Source organism: Theropithecus gelada, chromosome 5 (genome assembly GCF_003255815.1).
Source record: "Theropithecus gelada isolate Dixy chromosome 5, Tgel_1.0, whole genome shotgun sequence".
In the NCBI taxonomy this organism is placed as follows: domain Eukaryota; kingdom Metazoa; phylum Chordata; class Mammalia; order Primates; family Cercopithecidae; genus Theropithecus; species Theropithecus gelada.
Window position 1 is genome coordinate 54837244 of NC_037672.1, and position 27167 is coordinate 54864410.

The 27167-nt window shown below is 41.6% G+C and overlaps 1 protein-coding gene across 4 annotated transcripts in view; it reads right to left on the bottom strand.

The window, feature by feature from the left end:
- AFF1 (AF4/FMR2 family member 1) overlaps positions 1-27167 on the bottom strand; it is a 208126-nt gene that overhangs the window by 131233 nt on the left and 49726 nt on the right. For 2 of the 4 annotated variants that reach the window (XM_025385118.1, XM_025385116.1), the window contains exon 1: positions 4478-4914. The exons of 1 other annotated variant lie outside the window; for it this stretch is intronic. Coding sequence is in view for 2 of the 3 variants with exons in the window: in XM_025385116.1 (XP_025240901.1) it covers positions 4478-4494 (17 nt within the window). In the remaining variant the exon portion in view is untranslated. Of the gene's footprint in view, positions 1-4477; positions 4915-27167 lie in introns of those variants that run through there. One more of the 4 variants, XM_025385117.1, reaches the window with a different exon arrangement.

Consider the following 27167-nt stretch of genomic DNA (forward strand, 5'->3'; position numbering starts at 1 on the left):
TCAAAGCAATAGTTAACAAATCAGCTTTATAACTCCTCTATCTTACAGCTATTATGTAAAAAATAGATTTGGAGGCTCACAGCAAATAAATGACAGAACCAAGATGAAAAAGTAGATTTCTCTCTCATCTATAATATTTTTATTCCTGAATATATTTGAAATTTAAAATTTTTAAATGCAGCACCCATAAAAACCCCATTTTCAAGAGTGTAAATCCAGCTATGGAATATCTTTTCATGGTATGGTAGAGAATCCAGCAAAATCTCTTGAGAGATCACTTGCATTAATTTTGCCAAAACAACAACATCCCCATAAATCAGCTGACTTTAAAAAATGACTCACCGCTCCTTCAGTCTTTATCATGGAAGCAGCTCTAGATTGTGAGTCAGGAAGCTCAACTGGGCTCTCAGGATGAACTAGAAAGAAATCACTTAAAAGACCTGTTTGTGTTTCTCTTCTGTCAAGGACACTGTTTACAATGGTGTCACAAGAAGGAAAAAATGAGAATACTCAATGGATCAAAATACTACATAAATTATTTCTGTCCCAAAATCTCTTCCTTGAACTGTACCTTTCCAAAACCACAGCATTCTCTTTGATATTGGCTCATTTTTAATCAAAGCTGTTTTGCATTCACGAATTTTCTTCCAAGGTAATCACTAGCTCAAAGAATCAGAGACATGGGCATAGGGCGGGGCAAAACTGGTTCTACACCAGTTTAAGAGCACTGCTTTTCGCAACGGAAAACTTTCCCTCCCCAGAGTCAAAGAGATCCACCAAAAACCAGCTTCATATTAATCTTGGGAACAATCTGACTTCGCTTCTTTATTGATTTTTCAAAGCTTCATTAACATTAATTTTAGTCAAATTCAAAAGTTAAAAACTGTGGGAGAGTTGACTGAACCTACTTTCCTTCTGCAGTTTGTCTATAAATCCTTTCTTTTGAGAAGCTCCGTGCTCAGCCACCAGATTCAACTCTCCCAAAGAAGCAAGTTCAACTCCCCCACTCCCATGCATACACCCCTGCCCCAGGGTGGAGAAGGGCCAGGGGTTCTCAGGTAGCATCAGGTGATTTTTTTTAACTGGCTAATCCCTGATGGTATTTGAAGGTATGTATATTTTCCTTTCTAGAATTCAGGGATTTGCTTCAATGAGAGGGTTAGCAGCAGAGGCGGGGAATCAGACAAAGCCCTCCTTTTTCCTGTATTCATCAACATCACTCCTCAGTATAAAGCACTGTTAATCCTTGCAGGAAAAAAAAAAAAAAAAGTCTACAAACTGTTACGTTAATCAGTTGCTAGTTTTTATACTTCTATAAAATAGTCTGGATGCACTTTCCATCAGAGTCCAGTAACTAAAGTCATGTTCTGTAACTATTTCACATTAAAGAAAGCAAGTTTGTTGCAATTTCCACAAGGAAGTATATTCAATGTGTCTGTTATGTTTATAGGTTCCAAAGAAAGCACACACTTATCTGAGAGCCCAGACACAGCATACTATCCGCTTTAACTGACATGACATTTCTCAGTGACCACCTTTCTCCACAACTCTGGGAACACAATAAACCAAATATTCATTGTTTTCAAAATATAGCCCCCAAAATTTAAATTTTAAAAGCATTTAATTCGCATTTTAGTCAAGAAATGTCTTCCAGCTTTAAGAGAAGAAATCAACCACAAAACAAATTTCCTACTCTTAGGTTTTAAAATGAGGTAGAGGAATATACAACCTTAATTTATAAAAGTCCACAAGCCAAGAAATACTTAGGTAATCTCTCAATTCAAAGTACTTCTAGCTTATGTAGGGGAGACTAAAATGTGGGAGACAATATCTTGCCTTAAGGAGTGAACTACAGGGACGGGAATACACTGCCTAATCAATTTGCATAAAAAATTAAGTCATATATCACCCATCAATATCAAATCAGGAATCAAACTAAACAATGCACAATGAAACTAGTGTGGTTAAACACCGAGCTATGAATCATAAGTACAATGAGTCTGTCAGTCTAAATTAATTGTCTCAAGAGCAAACAAACACTAATGCATAGCACATGGTTCACTACCTGAGCTTTTACATCACAGGTGATGTTTTGGTTTCTCTTAGCACTACTCAGGGCAACGTGGCCCAGCTTTAGAGTTTCCCTGAAGTCCCAAAATATATTGAATCTTCTCCATATATTCTCTCTTTGGATCTCAAAGATTACCTTCTCTCCCATAGAGCACAATATCTGAATGAACTTGGACCACATTCCAGGTGTAACCAAAGAAAACGGACATTTACAAAATGTGAGATATACTCCCAACACACAAAGAAAACAGCAGACGTAACAGTCTTGTGACTGTTCCTAGTTCCAGGGAATGTCGGAAGGCCAGGTAGAGGATCAGAAATAACCACAATTCATCTATTTTAATTGCTGGCAAGCTGAACCACCACATTGATAACTCAGGATTATTACATATTACAAACAACCAATTTTAGCAGGAATCATTCTTTGTACTGTTATACTGAGGCTTGGCAGCTCCCTTTAACATCTCACCTCAGCATTAAAGAGGAAGCACGTAAGGGAGGAAGTGTGCAAAGCAGATCTGGAGTCAGGCGTTGCTCCACCTTTGTGACCTCAAGCAAGAAACAGCCAGGCAGGACCTCAGTTTCCTTAACTAACAAATGTGGATAATAAAAGTACTTACCTATTTAGGTGCCCGAGAAGAGTCAAAGAGCTAATCCAATTAAAGTTGCTTAACGCTGTGCCTGGCACACAGCAGTGTCCAATTTAGCTTGTGTCTCATTTTATTTTTATCATTAGTTTAAGAGCGCTGGCATTGGATCTCTCACACCTGGGTTCAAATCCCTGCGCTATATTACTGAGCTCTGTCACACAGCATTTACTAACTTCTTAGATCAAGGTATCTTAATGGAAGATTTTGTGCCACAGACCTCTGTAGCAGTCTGATGAATAACACCACTATCAGAATAATGTTTTTAAATACATTAAATAAAATACATAAGAATACAAAGGGGCCAGATTATATAGACAAGCACCTATTAAAACATTTAAAAGAAATTAATAGTACAGTACTGTTTTTCTTTACGACTGAATTAAGCAAGATAAAGCAGTTCCTTAATTTCCTGAGTGGAAAGCGCAAAAGTTATCTGAAGATATCTGCAACAATTGTAATAAGATTATGAAAAGACACATAGTTTCTATTTGTGATAACATCACCAGGACTGGTACTATAGTTTTATCTCTATTCCTACTTTAAAAAAAAAAAAAAAAAAAAACACTAAATTTCAGTTAGAGGTTAACAAAGATAGAGACGCAACTTCTGTTTCTCATCCAAGTTCTCCTACTACTTGGCCCCAGATTAAGAACCACTTTCTTAAAACTATCAATAAAATGGAGGCAGAGGATAAACCACTGGGTTGAGAGGAAGAAATATAAAAAGCAGGTAGCACATAGGAGATACTCTACACAGAGAAGCTCTTTCCTTCCTAGAAAGTTCTACTTCGTAGGAAAAAAAATTCAGTCTCATCCAGCCCAAACATGAACATTTAACATTCATTTCTCTCCATGATCTGAGTCTTCAGACGTGAAATTTGTTAAGTCTTCTGAGACCTCCCAAAATCACTGTTCTACATCAAATATCAGCTTGAAGAGCCCTATTATTTTTAAATATGAGACCAAACTGCTTTCCAGCAAAACACAGTTGAAAGAGAATGCATATAACTCCTAAGTCTCCCTTAGCACCAACTGCTGTCAAAACTAAAAATCGCACAGAACAGTTTGGATAATAATCACTAATGCCTTGTCATCACTCTTCTTTAACGCTCATTACAAAACCAGTAACAAACCATGGAAAGACAGGGCTTGAGGTTCTTACAATAGCGCTCCTCTGACAGCAACTGCAGTTCATTATCCTCTCTCCCCTTCACCACCCCAGCGCGTTCCCGGTCTTTGCCTACTCAGCAGATTCACGTAAGCGGGGCCGTTTTATGTGGAATCGTACATTCTAGCAGTAAAATTTTCACTCACCAGGCAAATTCTCACCCATCCTCTCCAAGGTGAACTATGTTTTACATTAATCGTATTTCTAAACTCCCCCTCGAGACAAGCAAGAAATCCAGAGAACCGAAGGGTAGGCGCACAAAGAACCGAAATGGAAATTTAGGCAAGGGCGGACAAGTGAAATGAACTTAATGTCCGGGAAAATAACAGTTCTGGGGAAAGAAGGGGGCTATCTAATTTTAATCTTCACATTAACTCCATCCTTCTCTCCGCTATGCAGAAATTGTTCAGCATGTTCTCCAAACTGTTTTTTATCTGACATTTAGTCAAGCCACAGCCTCGGGAATGATGAGAAGGCAATGACAAAGCTGCTTCCTGCCGGTCTCCTTCCCCGCACCCTGCCCGCCCCCGCAACCTTCAGCCCCCCTCGCCACGAATGCGTTTAAAAAGTTTCTCCGGTACCCGGCTTACCTTGACTGGGCTGCCATAATTCAGCTTATAGAGCCAGGGGTCTTCCGTCCATGAGCGCCTTCACCCCGCGGGCCCTGCTGCCAGCGCCGCGCTCACCATTTGGCGGAGCCGGGCGAGTACGCGTCCCGGCGCGGCGCCCCGATGTTACGGGACTACCTGCTCTCCAGCCCCGGGCGTCCTCGGCGCAGCCCCGGGCTCGGCCCGTATTGGCTCGCGCTAATCCTGATGGACATCCGGGCACTGGGGCCTCTGCGGCGATCTGCACTCCAGACGAGCCTGGGGAGCGCCGCGTCCGAATCCGGAGCGAGCGAGCGCCCCCGGCGCAGTTTCTGAGAAGGGAAAGCCAACGGGCCCCCACGCTCGAAGACCGCCGGCGCCCAGCGCCTGCCCAGCAGCAGCACAACGCGGGCCACAGTTAGAAAGGAAAAGAAATCGCCTCTCGGCTCCCTTGAAGTTGTCCGAGTCCGCCGGGATACCCCCTGTCAAGAAAGTTGCGGTGGTACGGCCCGCCTCCTTAAATGGGCAGGGCGCTCGGCGGCCCGAGCCGGAGGCAGGCAGCAGGCGGCAGGCAGGGTCGGGCAGGGGGCAGAACCCGGGCGCCGACCAGCCCCGCCTGCGGGCTCCTCGCGAGTGCTCTCTTGCCAGGTTCTAACTACGTACAGACACCCACCGCTGGAATACACAGTACCCGGCCGCTCAGAACTCCAGCTCCAATTTGAATAATATGGGGCCCCAAGAGGCGGCAGTGAGCAGGAACAAGACCGCGGCAGTAAACCAAAAGTTCGCTACTTTTGATCCTTCCAGTGCTTGAGCTCAGGAAACGGGCACACTTGGTGTTACTTTGCTTTCAGTTTTGATTTCCTTACATAGAGACAAATATTTACAAAACACCTCGCCTTTTTTGGACTACACGTAGATTACAGGAAAAACAGTAACTCATTTTGGTCTTAAGCAATGAAGGGATTGACAAGAAGCAAACAAAAAACTTGAGCATGCAATATAGTAAGTCCTATACGAAGCACAAACGAAATCACTTCCTACTCAGAAGACCACGGAAAGCGTTTAAGCCGTCTCAAACGCAGGAAAATACTTGGATGAGCAGGGATGGAGGGAGGTTGTGCTTCAGCATCTCATAGGGACCAGTACACTGGAGGAGCTGAAGACTCTTAGATGAATAATGAATAACTGCCTGCACTGTGGACTCTCCATTTCTTCTACCTAAAATCATGACAACATTGCCTCGTCTCATAAAGAGGTAGTCCAGACTGTATTACTAAATCGTCGTGTAATACAAACATGTTAATGCCTGGCACTAAAACGACAATGCTGGCAGGGAGGCCCAAGGCATCTCTATCAAGGGTTCTCAAAGTGTGTTTACTCGATTCTTGGGAGTCCCCAAGACCGTCTCAGAGGTCAGAACTATTTTTAGAATAACACAAAGACATTGTCTTTTCAGTGTGCTGACATTTGCACTGATGGTGCAAAAGCAATTATGGGGAAACTGCTGGCGCCTTCGCACTAATCAAAGCAGTGGCAGCAAATGAAACTAGTAGTCACTGCATTCTTCACTACCACACGTTAGGTTTTTTTCTTTTTAAGCCAGTTTCCTTTATGATTGTCTTTAATGAAGCAAGCAGTCAGAATTATTACTTTCATTAAATCTTGACCCTTGAGCATGGGTCTTTTTGATGTTCTTTGTGACAAAATGGAAGTACCCATGAAGCAGTCCACTGCACACTGAAGTACAATGGCTGTCTAGAAGAAAAGCACTTGTGTAATTGAGTTGCAAGCTGAGCTAGCTGTTTTTTCATGGACTACCATTTTTACTTGAACAATTCACAAACCGTAGTTATTCTGACTTAGGTATTTGGCAGACATTTTATTAAAAATGAACAAAGTTGAGCCTGTTTCTTTGAGGAAAACAATTGACAGTACTTATTGCCAATGATGAAATTTGAGCTTTCAAGCACTTTGGAAGACTTTTTACATCTGCCACATAATCTTGCCAGCTTCATTCACCAATACTTAAAAGACTTTCCTGATGAGATCAGGGTGACAGTGATCAAAGTTATATGAGAAGATCTGCCTTAGTTTCCAAATGACCAATGGTATAACAAAATCATACATGGGTAGGCCGGGTGCAGTGGCTCACGCCTGTAATCCCAGCACTTTGGGAGGCTAAGGCAGGCAGATCGCTTAAACTCAAGAGTTTGATACCAGAGCCAGAACAACATGGTGAGACCCCATTTCTATCAAAAACACAAAAAATTAGCTGGGCGTGATGGTACCCATCTGTGATCCCAGAAACTTGGGCGGTAGAAGTTGCAATGAGCTGAGATTGTGCCACTGCACCCCAGCCTGGGTGACAGAGTGAGACTCCCTCTTAAAAACCAAAATCATGCATGGATGAAAGACACACTGAAAAAAAGTGCAAAGCGGACCAACTGATTTTAATGTATCAAAGGTTTAGTTTTTTAAAAAAGCTCATTTCAGATTCCACAATGCAATTAACCTTTAAGAAACTACCACTTACGGAGGTTTGGTATAATATCAAAGAAGGTATTAAAAGTACTCATCCTCTTTCTGTGTGAAGTTGAATTTTCTTTATAGACTTCAACCAAAACAACATTGCAACAGATTGAATAGAGAATCAGATTCAATCTGGTTGGGCATCCCAAATCTGAAAATCTGAAATCCAAAATGCTCCAAAATCCAAAACTTTTTGAGTACTGACATGATGCTCAAAGGAAATGCTCACTGGAACAAGAATATATACTGCAAATATTCCAAAATCAGAAAAAATCTGAAATCCAAAACAATTCTGGTCCCAAGCATTTTGGATAACCTGTATGAGAATCTAGCTGTCTTCTATTAAGCTAGACAGTAAAGAGATTTGCATGAATGTAAAATAATGCCATTCTTTCTCAATAATTTTTTTAATTTTGGAAAATCGGTTTTATAAAGGTTTTATTTAGGTCAATATATAGTGGCTTTTAAAAATAAATATTTTAAATACCTCAATTTTAATTTTTAATATAGTAAATAACAATATATAAAATGTACATATACAAAAGCTCTTTGGGTTTCAAAATAATTGAGGTGCAAAATTATTCCACATCATTTGCTAATACTTCCATGTCTCCCTCACCTCTCCACACTCATCAAGTCTTCTTTTAATTAAAGGTGTTATACATTACAGCTATTCCATGTAACCTCTTAGCACCTAGATCAGTTTTAGCAAAATGTGGTCAAACCGCCTGGGGCATATGTTAAACACAGACTCCAGATCCTAGTTGCAGAACTACTGACATAGAATCCTTGTGGGGTGAGGTCCCAGGGATATGCATTTCAATAAATTCTACAGGTGATGCTTGTGGTCTGCTTATATTTGAAAACCATTTACCTAAATCATGCTTATTTAGAAAATAATTTTAAGAGGTTTTTGATTCAGTATTGATTTATAATCCTTCAATCATTTTAAGGACCATAATTGGCCAGCACTTATTTTCATTTGTAAGAAATCTGTATCAGACAACAAAATACATTTGTACACATATTTTCTTTTGCAATAGTAAAGTGGTAAGCCTTCAAGGAAACCAGGCAAAAGTCTACTCTCAAGAATTTTTTGGTAGCTGTTTTTCCCCATTTTTCTCTTGCTGTTTTATCTATACCAACCGTGATCTTTATGCTATAAACAAATTAGTATCAGACATAATTGCTGAAAAAAAATTTCATCATAGCACTTACTCATAAAATGTCCACTTAGCAAAGGTTAGAAATGTAACATTGATAATATTAAAATTATACTTTTTGAACTATGTTAATTGATCTGACAGCACATAAATACGAGGAAATAGACCAGGCATGGTGGCTCATGCCTGCAATCCCAGCGCTTTGGGAGTCCAAGGTAAAAAGATTGCTTGAGGGCAGGAATTTGACACCAGCCTGGGCAACATAGCAAGTCCTTGTCCCTATTAAAAAACAATTTAAAAATTAGCTGGATATGTAGTTCTAGCTACTTGGAAAGGCTGAGGCAAGAAGACTGCTTGAGCCCAGGAGTTCAAGGCTGCAGTGAGCTATGAGGGAACCACTGAACACCAGCCTAGATGAAAGGGCAAGACCTAATCTCAAATAAATGAATAAATAAATGGAAAGTATTTTTTTAATATAGCAAATATTTACCCCCAAAGACACATGGAATCAATACCAGATTAGAATTACACCTGAGATTGCCTGGGATCTCAAAATGCTTTGTAATGTAAATTAATGGGAGTAATTTGAAACAAGTGGGATGGTACTAGATTTATAATACATCTAAAATTACTAAGTATAGGAGAAATGGTTTGTGACTTGGATACTGTATATGGCTAAAAAAGCACCACAAAACAAACATGGGCATTATTATTTCCAAGTGTTTTGAAAACACCATTGTATCCAACCTACCATCTTGATCAGCAGTGAAACTGAACAAAAAGCCATTCTTAACCTTTGAGGGGCACAGTATTCTTTGGCTTTCTGATGACATTTGAGGACACTGAAGCACAACCTTTGTTAAACTTCCATGCAGTTTGATTCCTCTGAAACCCATTTAGGAAGCACGTGAGGCTCCATAGATTTCAGGTTAAGAATCTCTGGACCCGGTCCTGCCAATTTACCCTACAAATAAGGAGTAACATCGCCTGTTAATCTTTATTGCCCAGCTGGGCACGGTGGCTCATGCCTGTAATCCCAGCACTTTGGGAGGTTGAAGTAAGCGGATCACTTGAGGTTAGGAGTTTGAGACCAGCCTGGCCAACATGGTGAAACCCTGTCTCAAGAATCCTGGCATGCGCCTGTAGTCCCAGCTACTCAGGAGGCTGGAGCAGAAGAATTACTTGAACCTGGGAGGCAGAGGTTGCAGTGAGCCAAGATTGCACACACAGCACTCTAGCCTGGGCAACACAGTGAGACACCGTCTCAAAAAAAAAAAAAAAAAAAAAACCCAAAAAGCAAAAACTTCATTGCCCTTTTAAAAACTTAAGAGTTGGCCAGGCCTGGTGGCTCACACCTATAATCCCAGCACTTGAGAGACTGAGGTGGGAGGATCATTTGAGGCCAGGAGTTGATGACCAGCCTGGGCAACATAGCAAGATCTCACCTCTACTAAAAATTTTTTTTGTAATTAGCTGGGCATGGTGGCTCACACCTGTAGTCCCAGCTACTCAGGAGGCTAAGGCAGGAGGATCACTTGGCCCCAGGAATTTGAGATTACAGTGAGCCACTTCACTCCAGCTTGGGCAACACAGCAAGACTGTCTCTGAAAAAAAAAAAAAAAAGAAAGAAAGAAAGAAAAAGAAAAGAAACAATTTAAACAGGTTGCCTTATTCAGAACTCTAAAATACCTCATTCAACGTATGCATTTGTACCACAATGGTCATTCAACAATTCTACTCTTTGTAGCATTTTTGGTCTAAAAGTTACATAGGTCAAATCCCCTAAGAACTGCTACTTCATTTCAATGGAATGTTTAACCAGGACACTGCTAAAATCACTTTGCCAAAAGAAGGGTGCTCAAGGTTGTCACTGAAGATCTCAAATGAAGCAGACACAGGAAAAGGGAGGAGATAAAGGAGGAGAATAAAAACGGGCACTCCCCAGAAGGCAGACAGCAAGGAGGGCAGCAATAAGCACCACTGGAAATTAACTGGCTCTCACTTCAGCTGTGACCTCAACACAAAGGAGTCCTCCTATCCTTATTTCACACTTTCCAGGTTCTCTGCCTTTATCTTTAAACTAGGGTTATCTGGAGATTCTCACGAACGAAGGGCAAAGAGAGTTTGAAGTAAATCTATTTCTAGATCCTTAATATCCAAATGTCCTCTTTCTTACAACCAGGATTCAGGCTCTCACTTCCCACTTGCTTTCTCCACTTGAAACAGAAAAGCACGAGCCGGGTGTGGTGGCTAACGCCTGTAATCCCAGCACTTTGGGAGGCGAAGGCAGGTGGATCACAAGGTCAGGAGATCAAGACCATCCCGGCTAACACAGTGAAACCCCGTCTCTACTAAAAATACAAAAAATTAGCCAGGCATAGTGGCGTGCACCTGTAGTCCTAGCTACTTGGGAAGCTAAGGTAGGAAAATCGCTTGAACCTGGGAGGCGGAGGTTGCAGTGAGCTGAGATTGCACCACTGCACTCCAGCCTGGGCAATAGAGCAAGACTCCATCACAGAAAAAAAAAAAAAAAGTAGAAAAAGGAAAGCAGTCCTCTCATCCACCCCAAATAAATATTAAAATGGTGCATTGCTCCAGGTGTAAATACCTCCGAGACCCCCAAAGTAACAGTTCTCTGTAGAAGGAGAGTCCCCGAGGTTAAATCAATATTAATAGATAGATCCTCATTAAACACGTCCAGGTAACAAGCTTGTGGCAACGTCCCCATGCCTGACTGTATACAAATTAGAATTATGAAATGAGATGGATAGGGCCATCAGAAGTTGGACTTTCTCTAATAAAGTAAATCTGATTCAACTGTTTGGTTCGAGAATAAAGATTTACAGTTTTTCAACATTCTTGTAGGAGGTATACAAGCAAAAATGTATAGAAATTACTGCTCAACTTTACCTCTTCACTCAATGTCTTTTTCTTTACCTGATTTGGTCTACAATTTTCCATATCTCCTCCTATTTGTGCATTAATAAAACATGCCCTTCCTTACCCTAATACCCTGATCAATCAGGGATATTAGCCTACAATATACCAATTACTTACTATCAGTCTACAAACAAGCTCAAGTTCCCCCACTTCCTCTGCAACACACACACAGAGTTTATTTTTTAATAAATGTTTTATTTTAGAATAACTTTAGATTTACAGAAAAGTTGCAAAGGATTATACCCCCAGCCAGTTTCCTCACTGTTTACATCTTACACTACAACTGGTCACTTGCCAAAACTGAGAAACCAACATTAGTATGTTACTATAAACTAAACTTTAGATTTTATTTTGATTTTACCAGTTTTTCCATCAATGACATCTTTCTGGTCCAAGATGCAACCCAAGGTATCCTAAAACTGCATTACTTCTCAGTTTTTCCTTGTTTTTCATGACTGACAGTTTTAAGGAGTTTGGGCTGGCTATCCTGTCCTTTATCTGGTTTTGGCTGATGTTTTCCCTTCAAAGGAGGGAGACAATGAAGCAGACACAGGAAAAGGGGTGGCAATAGCTATACATATTTGAAATTCTTCTCTAAGAAAGATTTGCCTCTTCTCCATTTATTTATTCATTCAATTATGTATTTATATGAGCATGGTCTCACAGATATTTCCTTTGGACTTTGTGTCATAATCCACTACATGATTGATTTTGTTGTCAGATCGTTCCAGCCTTGGCCACTGGGAGCCCCTTCAGGTTGGCTCCTTGCCCCATCCTTTTGTGTTTCGAGCACTCCTTCCTTTCTGTTACTACAGGATGCTCCAGGCTCATCATCTATTTTCCCTACCCGCGTCCCAGAGCAAGCCATTTCTCCCAATACATTGGTTTCTTCCCCGTAAGCGCTACCACCCAGTCTCCTTCTGCCATCACTACCAAGCTTCTTACACCAAGAGAAGTCGGCTCCCTTTGTGATGCCAGTGACCACCTCCCATGAAAGGCTCTCCGCAGACTTTGAGCAACTCAATCTTATTTTACAATTCTTTCTGCTCACACATCCAGGATCCAGGATAGAGCTCTAACAAACCTTACTTGTCTCTTCTCAATCTAAATGCTGTCTTGTACAGTATCATCAGTAACTCTCTAAATGTGTAACTCCGACCGAAATTTCTCTCTGTAACTCCAAGACTATTCTTTCCAGCTGCCCCAAAACAGTTTCCTGGGCATGAAAAGGCACTTGGAAGGTTGTCCAAAATAGAACATGTTCTTATTGTGTCTACATAATAAGATCCACCCCATCTGGATGCAGTTTCAACAGATGCTGAGAGATACCTATCAATGAGCCTTAGCTGCTTCTAGGGTAAGGGGTGGTTTCTCCATACAGGAAGAAGACAATATCTCCTTCACCAAAGAAGGGATTAGAAGACTAGGGGAAAAGTGTGTTTAGTTAGTTCCTTCCTTGGGAACAAAAGCAGAAGGCAGAATTCAAAGAGAGCGTCCTATGAGCAGATCAGGAGGGACTTGGCTAACGCAAAACTAAAACATTGTATATTTTATCGTGTGTGTTTTAACTGGGAAGATCAGCAATAAACCCCTTAAAATAAGATCAGCCTCATTAATAATTTGTTGAATAGCAAACATCAGTGAGTGTGAAGGAGTAGTGATGCCTTTCAAAAGGAAAGGGAAACAGGGAAGAGAAAGAGACAGCCTGAGAAATGGCCCGAGGCCAGACCAGGCCAGAATTAATCTGAATGGCCCCAATTCCAACCCACTCCTTTCCTCCTGGCCCTTCATTTATGCACCCATCACCAATCATCCAAACTAGAGATCGTTTTCCTGGCTTGTTTTCCACACGTATTGCTACCAAAATCCCGAGATTTCTTGGGATAGTGAAAGTAGAGGGATGGGAGTGGGAAGAGCTCACTTTAGATACTTCTCTTTATTTCTGAATTTCTAACACTGATCTCTAATTCCTCCCACCACCACTACCACCCCCTCCACTGAATAAGCTTTCACCTTCTTGTTTTACAAAAAATACTTAATGACAAGGAAGACATTCATAATATGAGTTTTTTGATTAATAAAAAAGCAGGTACAAAATAAAATAATTTTTAAAAGGAAAAAGAGCAGGTACAATACAGTATGATGGTTAGTATCCCACTTTGTCAAAATTGAATGAAATATGTGTATTCAAAAGATTGACACGGCCTCTGTAGCAAAATGCTAGCAGTAGGTATCTCTGAATGGAACAATCAGATGACTTATTTTCTTCTGGGCATTTAAAAATTGTCTAAATGTTATAAAATGAACACACACCTGTTTCTGTAGTCACAAAAGAAAAACAGAATCACAATTATTGTAAAAACAAAACAACTATAATCAAGTCTTAGCTCCAGGAAGGAGATAAGGGTCATCTAATCCACTTCCCCATGCAAGAAGGCTCTTTCTCTAGAGAGACTAGCTTGTTTGCATGTCTCCAGGGACATCTGTTGTCATTACAAGCAGCTCCTTCCACAGCAGGCCAATGATGAGGATTGGAAAATTCTATCTCCCATGAAGCTAAAATTGGCTTCTCTAGAGTCCTGTTCCATTAGTTCTACTTCTGCCCTCTTGATACTAACATAGTTGTCCACTCAGCTTTCTTGTTTTTTGTCTTTTGTTTTTTCGTTTTTTTTTTTGAGATGGAGTTTTGCTCTTATTGCCTAGGCTGGAGTGCAATGGCGCAATCTCAGCTGACTGCAATCTCTGCCTCCTGGGTTCAAGGAATTCTCCTGCCTCAGCCTCCTTAGTAGCTGTGACTACTGGCATGTGCCACCCACACCTGGCAAATTTTTTGTATTTTTAACAGAGACAAGGTTTCTCCATGTTGGCCAGGCTGGTCTCGAACTCTTGACCTCAGCCTCGGCATCCCAAAGTGTTGGGATTACAGGCGTGAGCCACCACGCCCAGCCTCACTCAGCTTCTTATGCCTACTGTTTGATGGTATATCTTTTTCTATCCTTTCCTTTTCTCTTAAGTATGCTTTTTTTTTTTTTTTTTTGAGACGGAGTCTCGCTTTGTCACCCAGGCTGGAGTGCAGTGGCGCAATGTTGGCTCACTGCAAGCTCCACCCCCTGGGTTCACGCCATTCTCCTGCCTCAGCCTCCTGAGTAGCTGGGACTACAGGCGCCTGCCATCACGCCCAGCTTATTTTTCGTATTTTTAGTAGAGACGGAGTTTCACCGCGTTAGCCGGGATGGTCTCGATCTCCTGACCTTATGATCCACCTGCCTCAGCCTCCCAAAGCGCTGGGATTACAGGCGTGAGTCACTGCGCCTGACCCAAGTATGCATTTTTAAATATTTAGAATGCATGTGCCTTAGTCCATTTCCTGCTACCTATAACAGAATACCTGAAACTGGGTAATTTATTTTAAAAAGGAATTTATTCCTTAGAGTTATGGAGGCTGGGAAGTCCACAGTTAAGGGGCCACACCTGATGAAAGCCTTCTTGCTGGTGGGGACTCTAGAGTCCCAAAGTGACCCAGGGTATCACATGGTGAGGGAGCTGAGCATGCAAACGTGCTGCTGTAGGTCTCTCTTCCTCTTATAAAGCTACCAGTTCAGGCCAGGCTCGGTGGCTCACACCTGTAATCCCAGCACTTTGGGAGGCCGAGGCAGGTGGATCACCTGAGGTCAGGAGTTCGAGACAAGTCTGGCTAACATGGTAAAACCCCATCTCTACTAAAAATAACAAAATTAGCCCGGCATGGTGGTGGGCACCTGTAATCCCAGCTACTTGGGAGACTGAAGCAGGAGAATCACTTGAACCTGGGAGGCACGGTTTGCAGTGAGCTGAGATTGTGCCACTGCACTCCAGCCTGGGCGACACAGCAAGACTCCCACTCAAAAAAAAAAAAAAAAGCCACCAGTTCTCCTCTCATGGTAGCCCATAAACTCATTAATCTTGAATGAATTCATCCATGAGGGCAGAGCCTTCATGATCCAATCACCTCTTAAAGGCTCCACCTTTCAATATTGTCACATTGGGTTTAAGTTTCAACATAAATTTTTGTGGGTTTTTTTTTTTTTTTTTTTTTTTTTTGAGAAAAGGTCTCATTCTGTTGCCCAGGCTGAAGTGCAGTGGTGCAATCTCAGTTCACTGCAGCCTCGGTCTCCCGGGCTCAAGCAATCCTCCTACCTCAGCCTCCTCAGTAGCTGGGGCTACAGGCACACGACACCACACCTGACTAATTTTTTGTAAAGACTGGTTTTTACCATGTTGCCTAAGCGGATCTCAAACTCCTAGACTCAGGTGATCCACCTGCCTTGGCCTCCCAAAGTGCTGCGATTACAGGTGTGAGCCACCACGCCTGGCCTGGAGACAATTTCTTACAGGATATCTAACACCATTCCCAATTCGGACCAACTTCAGTAGCCTTATCATTCACCAAACCTCCCTCTGTCCCCTCCCCACCCCTTTCCCATGAACACCCTCCAGCCCCACACTTCTCTAATGCCATCAACCTTTTGCAGAGAGTATTTTCTCTTCATTAGAATGCCCCTTTCCCCCTTCTCCAGCTGAAGAACCCCTACTATTATCCAAACCCTAACAAATGCAGCTCTTCTCAGAAGCCTTCTCTGATAGCTTATCCTTCACTCTACCCAACACAAGCTCCTAGTTCTCATGCATATCAAGTCATGAGGTTGGATGGGATCAAGGGGAGTGTTTGCTTGTTTGAGCGGAAAGGCAGCCAAAAAAAAATGCAGCCAAAAGGTAATTTCTGAAACACAGAACTGTGAAGAACTCTGTTGCAGCTGGTAAGATTCCCTCTTACACATGTGTTTGCAGGTGAGATCTGCCCCCAGATTGCACAATCTGGGGTTCTCTCATTACATAATCAGTGGACTCTGATCCAGATTCACAAATGGAGCAAGTGAGGATCAGTGAACAATTTCCAACATTTAAAAAAATCCAAAGGAAATCACATATCTGACCATGAGAAGTGTGTGAAGGACTCCGCTCTGGGCCTTCCTGGAGCTTATGCCAACTCAGTGTGCTAGCACCAGTGAGCCCCACACTGATCAGGAAGTCTAATTAGCAACTTCGTGTGTTTTGATTAATTCAAGTAAGAAAACAAATGGTTGTTTAAATATAGTTTATTTAGTAGAGGGACTCTTTTTTAGTGCCTTCAGGCAATTTAGTGTGCAGTTGAGTTAGAACCTGTGTTTTAGTGTCTTGTCACTTAAAGTGACGCTGCAGAGCAGCAGCTCTAACAGGAGAGGCCTATGAGAAATGCGGCCTTAGGTTCCATCCCAGTTTTCTGAATCAGAATCTGGTTTGTTTGTTTTGATAAGACGGAATCTTGCTCTGTCTCCCAGGCCGGAGGGCACAATCTCAGCCCACTGCAACCTCTGCCTCCCGGGTTCACATGATTCTCCTGCCTCAGCCTCCCGAGTAGCTGGGATTACAGGCACACACCACCACGTCCAGCTAATTTTTTTTTGTATTTTTAGTAAAGATAGGGTTTCACTATATTGGCCAGGCTGGGTTTCGAACTCCTGACCTCATAATCCACCTGCCTCAGCCTCCCAAAGTGCTGGGATTACAGGAGTCAGCCACCGCGCCTGGCCCAGAATCTGCATTTTAACAAAATTCCAAGGTGATTCATACACTCATTGAACTCTGAGAAGCACTGCACTATAAAATCTATGACGTTTAGGAATTCCATAAACTCTCAAAGACCAGTGTTCAAAATTACTACCATTATTCAGTTTGAAACAGTCTCAGGACAGTATTGTGGCATAGTCATCTATGAGTTAGGGGCTTTTCCTGCCCTTGAAACAATCCCTAAATTTTTCTGAACACATATAAGGAAAGGGGAAGGATTTAGGAACTGGAAATTAAGAGATATTCCTCAATCTCTGCAGGGATGTTTTCCTCTTTTGTGGGAGAAAAAACTACATATATAGGCAAGCCACAAAGATCAGTAAATTACAGCTTATAAGTTATACTAAGATCCGGTCTCCTCGAACGTAAGAGAGGTTACATCAACTACTGGCATTTTCTGTAATACCTAGCCTGTCATAAATGTGCTGTTTTTATTCCTAGCAAGCATTTGAATCCAAACAATTCAAAACCAAATTGGAGGTATGGATTTTACCTTCCATCTGAGGACTGAGGCTGTCTTTCAAAAAGTCAGGGGAGTTTTATTTGAGGCTTATTGGTTGTGGACTCTGTTTCCTACCTAGGTCACATGCAAAACAGGAAGATTAAAACTAAATCAAATCGGCTGGGCGCGGTGGCTCACACCTGTAATCCCAGCACTTTAGGAGGCCGAGGCGGGCGGATCACGAGGTCAGGAGATCGAGACCATCCTGGCTAATACGGTGAAACCTCATCTCTACTAAAAATGCAAAAAATTATCCCAGCGTGGTGGTGGGCGCCTGTAGTCCCAACTACTCAATGGCTGAGGCAGCAGAATGGCGTGAACCCAGGGGGAAGAGCTTGCAGTGAGCCAAGATCACACCACTGCACTCCAGCCTGGGCAACAAAGCGAGACTCTATCTCCAAAAAAAAAAAAAACTAAATCAAATCAACATTTATTGAGCATTTATTACGTCTAAAGCCCATGCAACCCTATAGGAAAGCATGTTTTTTAAAAACTCTTTGTCTTCTGAGAACTTACTCAAAGAAAGGGCTACTCCATTTTCTAAATCCTAAATGTCTTGAAATTACAATGAATCTAGAGAACAAAAAGTTGATTAATAACCAATTATACATATTTTCATGATCAAGGACCTAATGTTATTGAGCTGATTAAATCTTGTCATTTTAAACATCATGTTTAAGAATTCATTTAAGAAAATTACAGAAGTTGTAGCAATAGAGTTTTTGAGGTTTACAGTATTTCCTACGTTCTCAGAAAGGAGGGGGTCTTCCCTTGCTAATCCAATTAGAACTTTGTGAAGGTCAGAACTCTCAGCTGGCAACTCTGCTCCCAACTGACAAACCTGTTAGTGCCCTTACAAGTCACTGACACCTCAAAGCTGGCCAGCTTCAGGCCTTACAACGCTTAACAACTTAGTGGGTCCCTACACTGTCACTTGAGAATTCACATAAAGATGCCTTTCTTCCCAATATGATCATGTTCCCTCAGTACATGTGGTTGAGACACTTAGTAACAATCTTAGATATCACAGTCCAGCAAAATGGCAAGGAAGGTGTTAGGAATTAATTTTGTAAGTAATATGAATTACTGAGCATGCACAATATTCCTGGCTCTAAGTGCTTCCCCTATATTAAATTAATTCTAGGCATAAGCCTTTAAGCCAAGTACAATATCACCATCCTTGCTTCAGAGAGAAGAAAAATGAGGCCCTGAGAAAATGGGCAATTTTCTCAGTCATGCAAACTGGTAAGTGGTGGGACTGAGATATAAGCCTGCACTTGAGAGTCCCTAATCTTCATCACTATGCTGCAGTCTCTCTTTTTTTTTTTTTTTTTTTTTGAGACGGAGTCTTGCTCTGTCACCCAGGCTGGAGTGCTGTGGCCGGATCTCAGCTCACTGCAAGCTCCGCCTCCCGGGTTCCCGCCATTCTCCTGCCTCAGCCTCCGGAGTAGCTGGGACTACAGGCGCCCGCCACCTCGCCCGGCTAGTTTTTTTGTATTTTTTAGTAGAGACGGGGTTTCACCGTGTTCACCAGGATGGTCTCGATCTCCTGACCTCGTGATCCGCCCGTCTCGGCCTCCCAAAGTGCTGGGATTACAGGCTTGAGCCACCGCGCCCGGCTGCAGTCTCTCTTGATAAGCTATTGTTACACTCTTGAGGAAGCAGTCATAGAATCCTATGACATTTTACAAGCCTTTGGAAAATCGCTTTTCCTGATATCTAGATATGTTTCAGCACAGCACTCCCAAATTTGATGTTACTTTCGAGCTCAGCTAGGCGGCTTCTGCAAAAGGTAAATAGTAATGTATTATCATGGTTGGTTTGGTTTTCTCGAGAAGTGTCTGAGGGCTGAAAGACAATTCAATACGTAGGACCAAAGCATCTACCATATTTCAATAATGGAAAAGATAAGGATGTAAAAAAAAAAGCAATTTGAAGTAAACATGAAAACCCAGTCCTGTTGGATTAATTTGTTGATTTATTTTCCAGATGTTTCAGGTACCATAAACACTGAAGTCTCTGTAGTGATGAGCAAACCACATTAAAGATGTAGTTAAGGGATGTCCACTGCACCCACATCCTTTAGAAAAAAAAAGTAGTAAAAAATTTCAGAGCTGAGAGTTAATGTTCCGAGTCTTAGGGGTAGTAGCCACAATTATGGAGGCTGGTATCCTCTAGGACAATCATTTTCATTTTGTGACTATAAAGTGATTTTAAAAGAACCTGAGTCAAAACAATTTCAACAGTATTTTTCTCTTTTTTACACAAATATATAGCTGCAGAAGGCTATATATGTTATGTTGGTTACATATTTCTTTTTTTTGTTTGTTTTTTGGAGACAGAGTCTTGCTCTGTTACCCAGGTTGGAGTGCAGTGGTGCCATCTCCACTCACTGCAAGCTCGCAAGCTCCGCCTCCCAGGTTCACGCCATTCTCCTGTCTCAGCCTCCTGAGTAGCTGGGACTACAGGCGCCTGCCACCACACACGGCTAATTTTTGTATTTTTAGTAGAGACAGGGTTTCACCATGTTAGCCAGAATGGTCTCCATATCCTGACCTCGTGATCTGCCTGCCGTGGCCTCCCAAAGTGCTGGGACTACAGGCATGAGCCACCACGCCCAGCCTTTTTTTTTTTTTTTTTTTTTTTTTTTGAGATGGAGTCTTGCTCTGTCACCCAGGCTGGAGTGCAATGGCATGATCTCGGCTCACTGCAACCTCCACCTGGGTTCAAGTAATTCTCCTGCCTCAGCCTCCTGAGTAGCTGAGATTACAGGCGCCCACCACCACGCCCAACTAATTTTTATATTTTTAGTAGAGACAAGGTTTCACTATGTTGTCCAAGCTGGTCTCGAACTCCTGACTTCAGATGATCTGCCCACCTCGGCCTCCCAAAGTGCTGGATCACAGGCATAAGCTACCGCACCCAGCCTAGGTTACATATTTCTAATAAGCTCAAATAAGCAGATCACAGCTGAGGGAACAAAACAAAATAATAAATAAACAAATATTTTCCACCCAAACAGTTTTCTCAGTACTCATGCATTTATTCTCAGAGTTGAATCAAGTTCCTGGGAAACACACCATTTGGGGCAGCCTCACATTGCCTACATGTAATATTTAAGCTCTGTTTTTTTGATAAACCTTGATGACAGCAATTTCATATTACCCAAGTCGCCATTTACAAGATACTCCTTTCACTCCCATTCTTGCTGGCCACTAGTGGCTAGCAGTGTTGCTCATGAATGGCACCCCCTCTGAAATAACACTTGGGGTGCTCCAGGGATTCAAGAAGTTAGGTTCCCCTCTGGTGTGCAGCTCTCCAGAGATTAGTCTTGAGGCCTTACGTTTTCTTCCCACCACTTTGATATCAACAGCTGACCAAAGCTTTTTGGATATTACCAAAGAAGAGGGCCAGTGGTTCCTCCTGAAGGCATCTTGCTTTGTCTCCCACAGGTTAGGCAGTTTTTTGTTTTTGTTTTTTTAATAGGGACAAGGTCTCACTATACTTCCCAGACTGGTCTCGAACTCCTGGCTTCAAGCAATTCTGCCTAGGCCTCCCAAAGTGCTGGAATTACAGGTATAAGCCACCCCACCTGGCCAGTTTCACAGTCTTTTATTATTATTATCATTATTATACTTTAAGTTCTGGGATACATGTGCAGAACGTGCAGGTTACATAGGTATACACGTGCTAAGGTTGTCTGCTGCACCCATCGACCTGTCATCTACATTAGGTACTTCTCCTAATGCTATCCCTCCCCTAGTTCCCCACCCCTCGACAGGCCCCAGTGTGTGATGTTCCCCTCCCTGTGTCCATGTGTTCTCATTGTTTAATTGCCACTTAGGAGTCAGAACATGTGGTGTTTCGTTCTCTGTCCTTGCAATAGTTTGCTGAGAATGATAGTTTCCAGCTTCATCCATGTCCCTGCAAAGGACATGAACTGATCCTTTTTTATGTCTGCATAGTATTCCACGGTATATATGTGCCACATTTTCTTTATCCAGTCTATCATTGATAGGCATTTGGGTTGGTTCCAAGTCTTTGCTATTGTGAATAGTGCTGCAATACGCATATGTGTGCATGTGTCTTTATAACAGAATTATTTATAATCCTTTGGGTATATACCCAGTAATGGGATTGCTGGGTCAAATGATATTTCTGGTTCTAGATCCTTGAGGAATCACCACACTGTCTTCCACAATGGTTGAACTAATTTACACTCCCATCAACAGTGTAAAAGCATTCCCATTTCTCCACATCCTCTTCAGCATCTGTTGTTTCCTGACTTTTTAATGATCACCATTCTAACTGGCAGGAGATGGTATCTCATTGTGGTTTTGATTTGCATTTCTCTAATGACCAGTGATGAGCTGTTTTTCATATGTTTGTTGGCTGCATAAATGTCTTCTTTTGAGAAGTGTCTGTTCATATCCTTCACCCACTTTCGGATGGGGTTGTTTTTTTCTTGTAAATTTGTTAAAGTTTCTTGTAGATTCTGGATATTAGTCCTTTGTCAGATGGATAGATTGTAAAAATTTTCTCCTATTCTGTAGGTTGCCTGTTCACTCTGATGATAGTTTCTTTTGCTGTGCAGAAGCTCTTTAGTTTAATTAGATCCCATTTGTCAATTTTGGCTTTTGTTGCCATTGCTTTTGGTGTTTTAATCATTAAATCTTTGCCCATGCCTATGTCCTGAATGGTATTGCCTAGGTTTTCTTCTAGGGTTTTTATGGTTTTAGGTCTTACGTTTAAGTCTTTAATCCACCTTGAGTTAATTTTTGTATAAGGTGTAAGGAAGGGGTCCAGTTTCAGTTTTCTGCATATGGCTAGCCAGTTTTCCCAACACCATTTATTAAATAGGGAATTCTTTCCTCGTTGCTTGTTTTTGTCAGGTTTGTCAAATGGTTGTAGATGTGTGGCGTTACTTCTGAGGCCTCTGTTCTGTTCCATTGGTCTATATATCTGTTTTAGTACCAGAATCATGCTGTTTTGGTTACTGTAGCCTTGTAGTCTAGTTTGAAGTCAGCATGATGCCTCAGCTTTGTTGTTTTTGCTTAGGATTGTCTTGGTTATATAGGCTCTTTTTTGGTTCCAAATGAAATTTAAAGTAGTTTTTTCTAATTCTATGAAGAGTCAATGGTAGCTTGATAGGGACAGCACTGAATCTATAAATTACTTTGGGTAGCATGGCCATTTTCACGATATTGATTATTCCTATCCATGAGCATGGAATGTTTTTCCATTTGTTTGTGTCCTCTCTTATTTCCTTGAGCAGTGTTTTTAATTATCCTTGAAGAGGTCCTTCACATCCCTTATAAGTTGCATTCCTAGGTACAGTTTCACAGTCTTAAGAAGGTCCTATGGATAGGCAAATATCACATGTTTTTACTCAGATGTGGTAGCTAAAAAAACAAGTTGATCTCATGAAGTAGAGAACCATATGATGGTGACCAGAGGCTGGGAGGCAGGGTATGGAGAGAGGTTGTTTAATGGTTAAAAACATACAGTCAGATGGAAAGAACAGGTTCTAGTGTTTGATAGCACAGTAGGGTGACTATAGTTAACAATAATTTATATAATGAATATATATTTATATAATAAATATATATCATTTATATAATCCATTATTTATTTATATAATTTATTATGTAAATAATTTATATAATAAAAATATATAATATATAATAAAAAAATCTCAAAGCAGTTGTAAGAGAAGGTTTGAAATGTTCCCAGCACAAATGATAAATGTTTTAAGTGATGAATATCCTATTTGCCCTGATTTGATCATTACACATTACATACATGTATCTAATGTATATGTACCCCCGTAAGTATGTACAATTATTATATATCCAAAAAAAAAGAACTACTGAACTAGAAACTCTGGGGTTGGGGGGTGGGCGGGAATAACATGACCCCAGTTTATAACGGGATTTTTTTTTTTTTAATCTCATTTTGTCCCCCAAGCTGAAGTGCAGTGGCACAATCTCAGCTCACTGCAATCTCCACCTCCTGGGCTCAGGCGATCCTCCTGTATAAGCCTCTCGAGTAGCTGGGACTACAAGCATGTGCCACCATGCCCAGCTAATTTTTGTATTTTTAGCACAGATGGGGTTTCACTATATTGGCCAGGCTGGTCTCGAACTCTTGGCCTCAAATAATCCACCCGCCTCGGCCTCCCAAGTACTGGGATTACAGGCGTGAGCACTGCGCCTGGCCAGACTGAATTATTTTTAAAACACAAATAACAACTTGCAAAAAGGGGGTGGTGTGCTAAATCATTACTACTCTCTGGTGGTTATTTGCTTCTGGTTTCCACATGGGTATTAATCAGTTATCACCTACTGAAGAATTTGGACTTCCACACAGAGGGTTGGCTCTCCACCAAGTCTAACTCATCCCAGTCTACAAATTCTTGGTTGTCAAGACCCTAAATGACCCCTGACTCAAGGCCCAGAGCTGTTATGTTCAGATCCTGCTCAGGAGGGGGCAAATGGTCAGGAAGAGGGTAGAGAGCACCTTCCTAGGGTCAATCAGGCCATCCAGCCTGAGCCCTAAAGTTCCTGCCCCCAGAGGTAGATGCATTAAATAAAGTCTTATCAACAAGCAACACTATTGCATATACATTATAATAATAAGATTCTGAGAAGGAAATCAAGAGGGAGTGGCTATTATATAGCGGCTAGAGCAGAGCACAGAGAAAGCGGCAAAGACATTTAATCCTCTTCCTTATTTTACAGATAAAAAATTCAAGATAAGGGTTTTCAGTTTTAAATAAGCTTGAAGATGAGGATTTAAGGCAAGAGAATCGCTTGATGCCAGCAGTTTGAGACCAGCCCGAGCAACACAGCAAGATCCCCATCTCTACAAACAATAAATTAGCCAGGTATGGTGAAATTAGCCAGGTATGGTGGTGTGTACCTGTAGTACCAGCTACTCAGGAAACTGAGGCTGGAGGATCATTTGTACCCAGTGAGCCATGCTCATACCACTGCACCCTAGCCTGGGTGACAGAGACCCTGTCTTTAAAAAATGATGATGATTTCATGGCCGGGCGCGGTCGCTCAAGCCTGTAATCCCAGCACTTTGGGAGGCCGAGACGGGCGGATCACGAGGTCAGGAGATCGAGACCATCCTGGCTAACACAGTGAAACCCCGTCTCTACTAAAAATACAAAAACTTAGCCGGGCGAGGTGGCAGGCGCCTGTAGTCCCAGCTACTCGGGAGGCTGAGGCAGGAGAATGGCGTGAACCCGGGAGGCAGAGCTTGCAGTGAGCTGAGATCCGGCCACTGCACTCCAGCCTGGGTGACAGAGCGAGACTCCATCTCAAAAAAAAAAAAAAAAGATGATGATTTCAAAAATAATAACAATAACCACAATACTACTATGCTATCTAAAATGTTTCCTTTAGTATTACTTAATATTAACGTAATATTAATACAATTTCCCTTAATAGCATCAAATATCTAATTAGTCTTCCAATTTAATTAGTGTGTTCAGATCCAAACAGGATCCTTTTATTAAAGGGTTGCTATGTCTCTTAGGCTTCTTTATATAATCTATATTCTTTTTTGTTTATGAGATTTATTTGTTGGGGGAAAAACAATTTTCTCACATTATGAATTTTCCTGACAGCATCCAAGAAGAATCCTTTAACATGTTTCTCAGTCTAATGCATGTTCTATACACTGGCTTGGTCAGGAGGCACAATAGTTATCTGTTTTTTAAAAATTCTTAACTTTACATAATGGATTCAGGGCCAGGCACGGTGGCTCATGCCTGTAACCCAGCACTTTGGGAGACCAAGGCAGGTGGATCACCTGCAGTCAGGAGTTCAAGACCAGCCTGGCCAACATGGTGAAACCCCGTCTCTACTAAAAATACAAAAATTAGCTGGGTGTGGTGGCAGGCGCCTGTACTCCCAGATACTTGGAAGGCCAAGGCACAAGAATCGCCTGAACCCAGGAGGTAGAGGTTGCAGTGAGCCAAGATCATTCCACTGCACTCTAGCCTGGGCAACAGAGTGAGACTCAGTCTCACATAAAATTAAATTAAATTAAGTTACATTTTTAAAAAAAGATTCGGGTGTTATTAGCCACTTTAAGACATCCTATTATAAAGTTTCTCACCAACTCTTCACCTAATAGTATTATCAATTACTGGTAATCTTTGCTTATTCAGAGAGAGGATGCAAAATGATAATGTTATCACTTTTATTAGCTATTTTCTTCTGTAAATAATTTTTTCTCTATCATTTAATTAGTTACACTGAGTTACAGTTTATTCAAAAAACTAGAATAAACGGTTGATTCTTTTTTCATTTTTTTAAAATTATGAGTTTTTTCTCTGCCATTTTCCAAAAGTAACTACTGGATTTTGCTGTTTAGTATCATCTTATTTTATTTTAATTTTTATTTTTATTTATTTATTTATTTATTTATTTATTTATTGAGATGGAGTTTTGCTCTTTTCACACAGGCTGGAGTGCAATGACGTGATCTGGGTTCACTGCAATCTCCACCTCCAGGGTTCATGCAATTCTCCTGCCTCAGCCTCCCAAGGAGTTGGGATTACAAGCGCCTGCCAGGATGTCGAACGAAATTTTTTTTTTTTTTTTTGAGACAGTGTCTCACTGTTGTTGGCCCGGGCTGGAGTGCAATGGCACGATCTTGGCTCACTGCAACTTCCGCCTCCCAGATTCCAGGAATTCTCCTGCCTCAGCCTCCCGAGTAGCTGAGATTACAGGTGCCTGCCACCACACCCAGCTAATTTTTGTATTTTTAATAGAGATGGGGTTTCACCATGTTGGTCAGAGTGGTGTCGAACTCCTGACCTCAAGTGATCCACCTGCCTCGGCCTCCCAAAGTGCTGGGATTACAGGCATGAGCCACTATGCCCGGCAATCTTTGTATTTTTAGTAGAGACAGGGTTTCACCATGTTGGCCAGGCTGGTCTCAAACTCCTGACCTCAGGGATCTGCCTGCCTCGGTCTCCCAAAGTGCTGGGATTACAGGCATGAGCCCCTGGGGCCACCCTAAAATATAATTTATATATAAATATTAATATAAATATATTATATGTCAATATATATTTATAAATAATATAAATACATTATATATTAATATATTTAATATTTATATATATGTTGTTAGTTTCCCTTTTCTATTAAATTTAGGATTACAGTGTTTTACTTAAACTGTTTGATTTTGTTTGTATCTCTTTTCTCTATTTGTTTCCTAACAAGTACAATAATAATACCAATACCATTACTAAACATGTTTGCTAGGAACACTTTAAGATTTGTCTTTTTTATTTTTATTTTTTTAGATGGAGTCTCACTCTGCTGCCAGGCTGAAATGCAGTGGTATCATCACAGCTCACTGCAGCCTCAGCCTCCTGGGCTCAAGCAATCCTCCTGCTTCAGAATCCCAAGTAGTGGAACTACATGCCCAGCTACTTTTTAAAATTTTTAAATACACAGGATATTGCTATGCTTCGCAGGCTGATGTCAAACTCCTGGACACAAGCAATCCTCCCACCCCAGCCTCCCGAAGTGCTGGGATAACAAGCTTAAACCACTGTATCCAGCCTTCTTTCTTTTTCATCTTAAGATGTATCTTGGCCAGGCACGGTGGCCCACGCCTGTAATCCTAGCATTTTGGGAGGCTGAAGCGGGCAGATAGCCTGAGCTCAGAGTTCAAGACCAGCCTGGGCAACATGGTGAAACTCCGTCTCTACTAAAATATAAAAGAAATTAGCCAGGCATGATGACATGCGCCTATAGTTCCAGCTACTCGGGAGGCTGAGGCAGACTTGCTTGAACCCAGGAGACGGAGGTTGCATGAGCCGAGATCACACCACTGCACAACAGAGCGAGACTGTCTCTTAAAAAAAAAAAAAAAAAAAAGA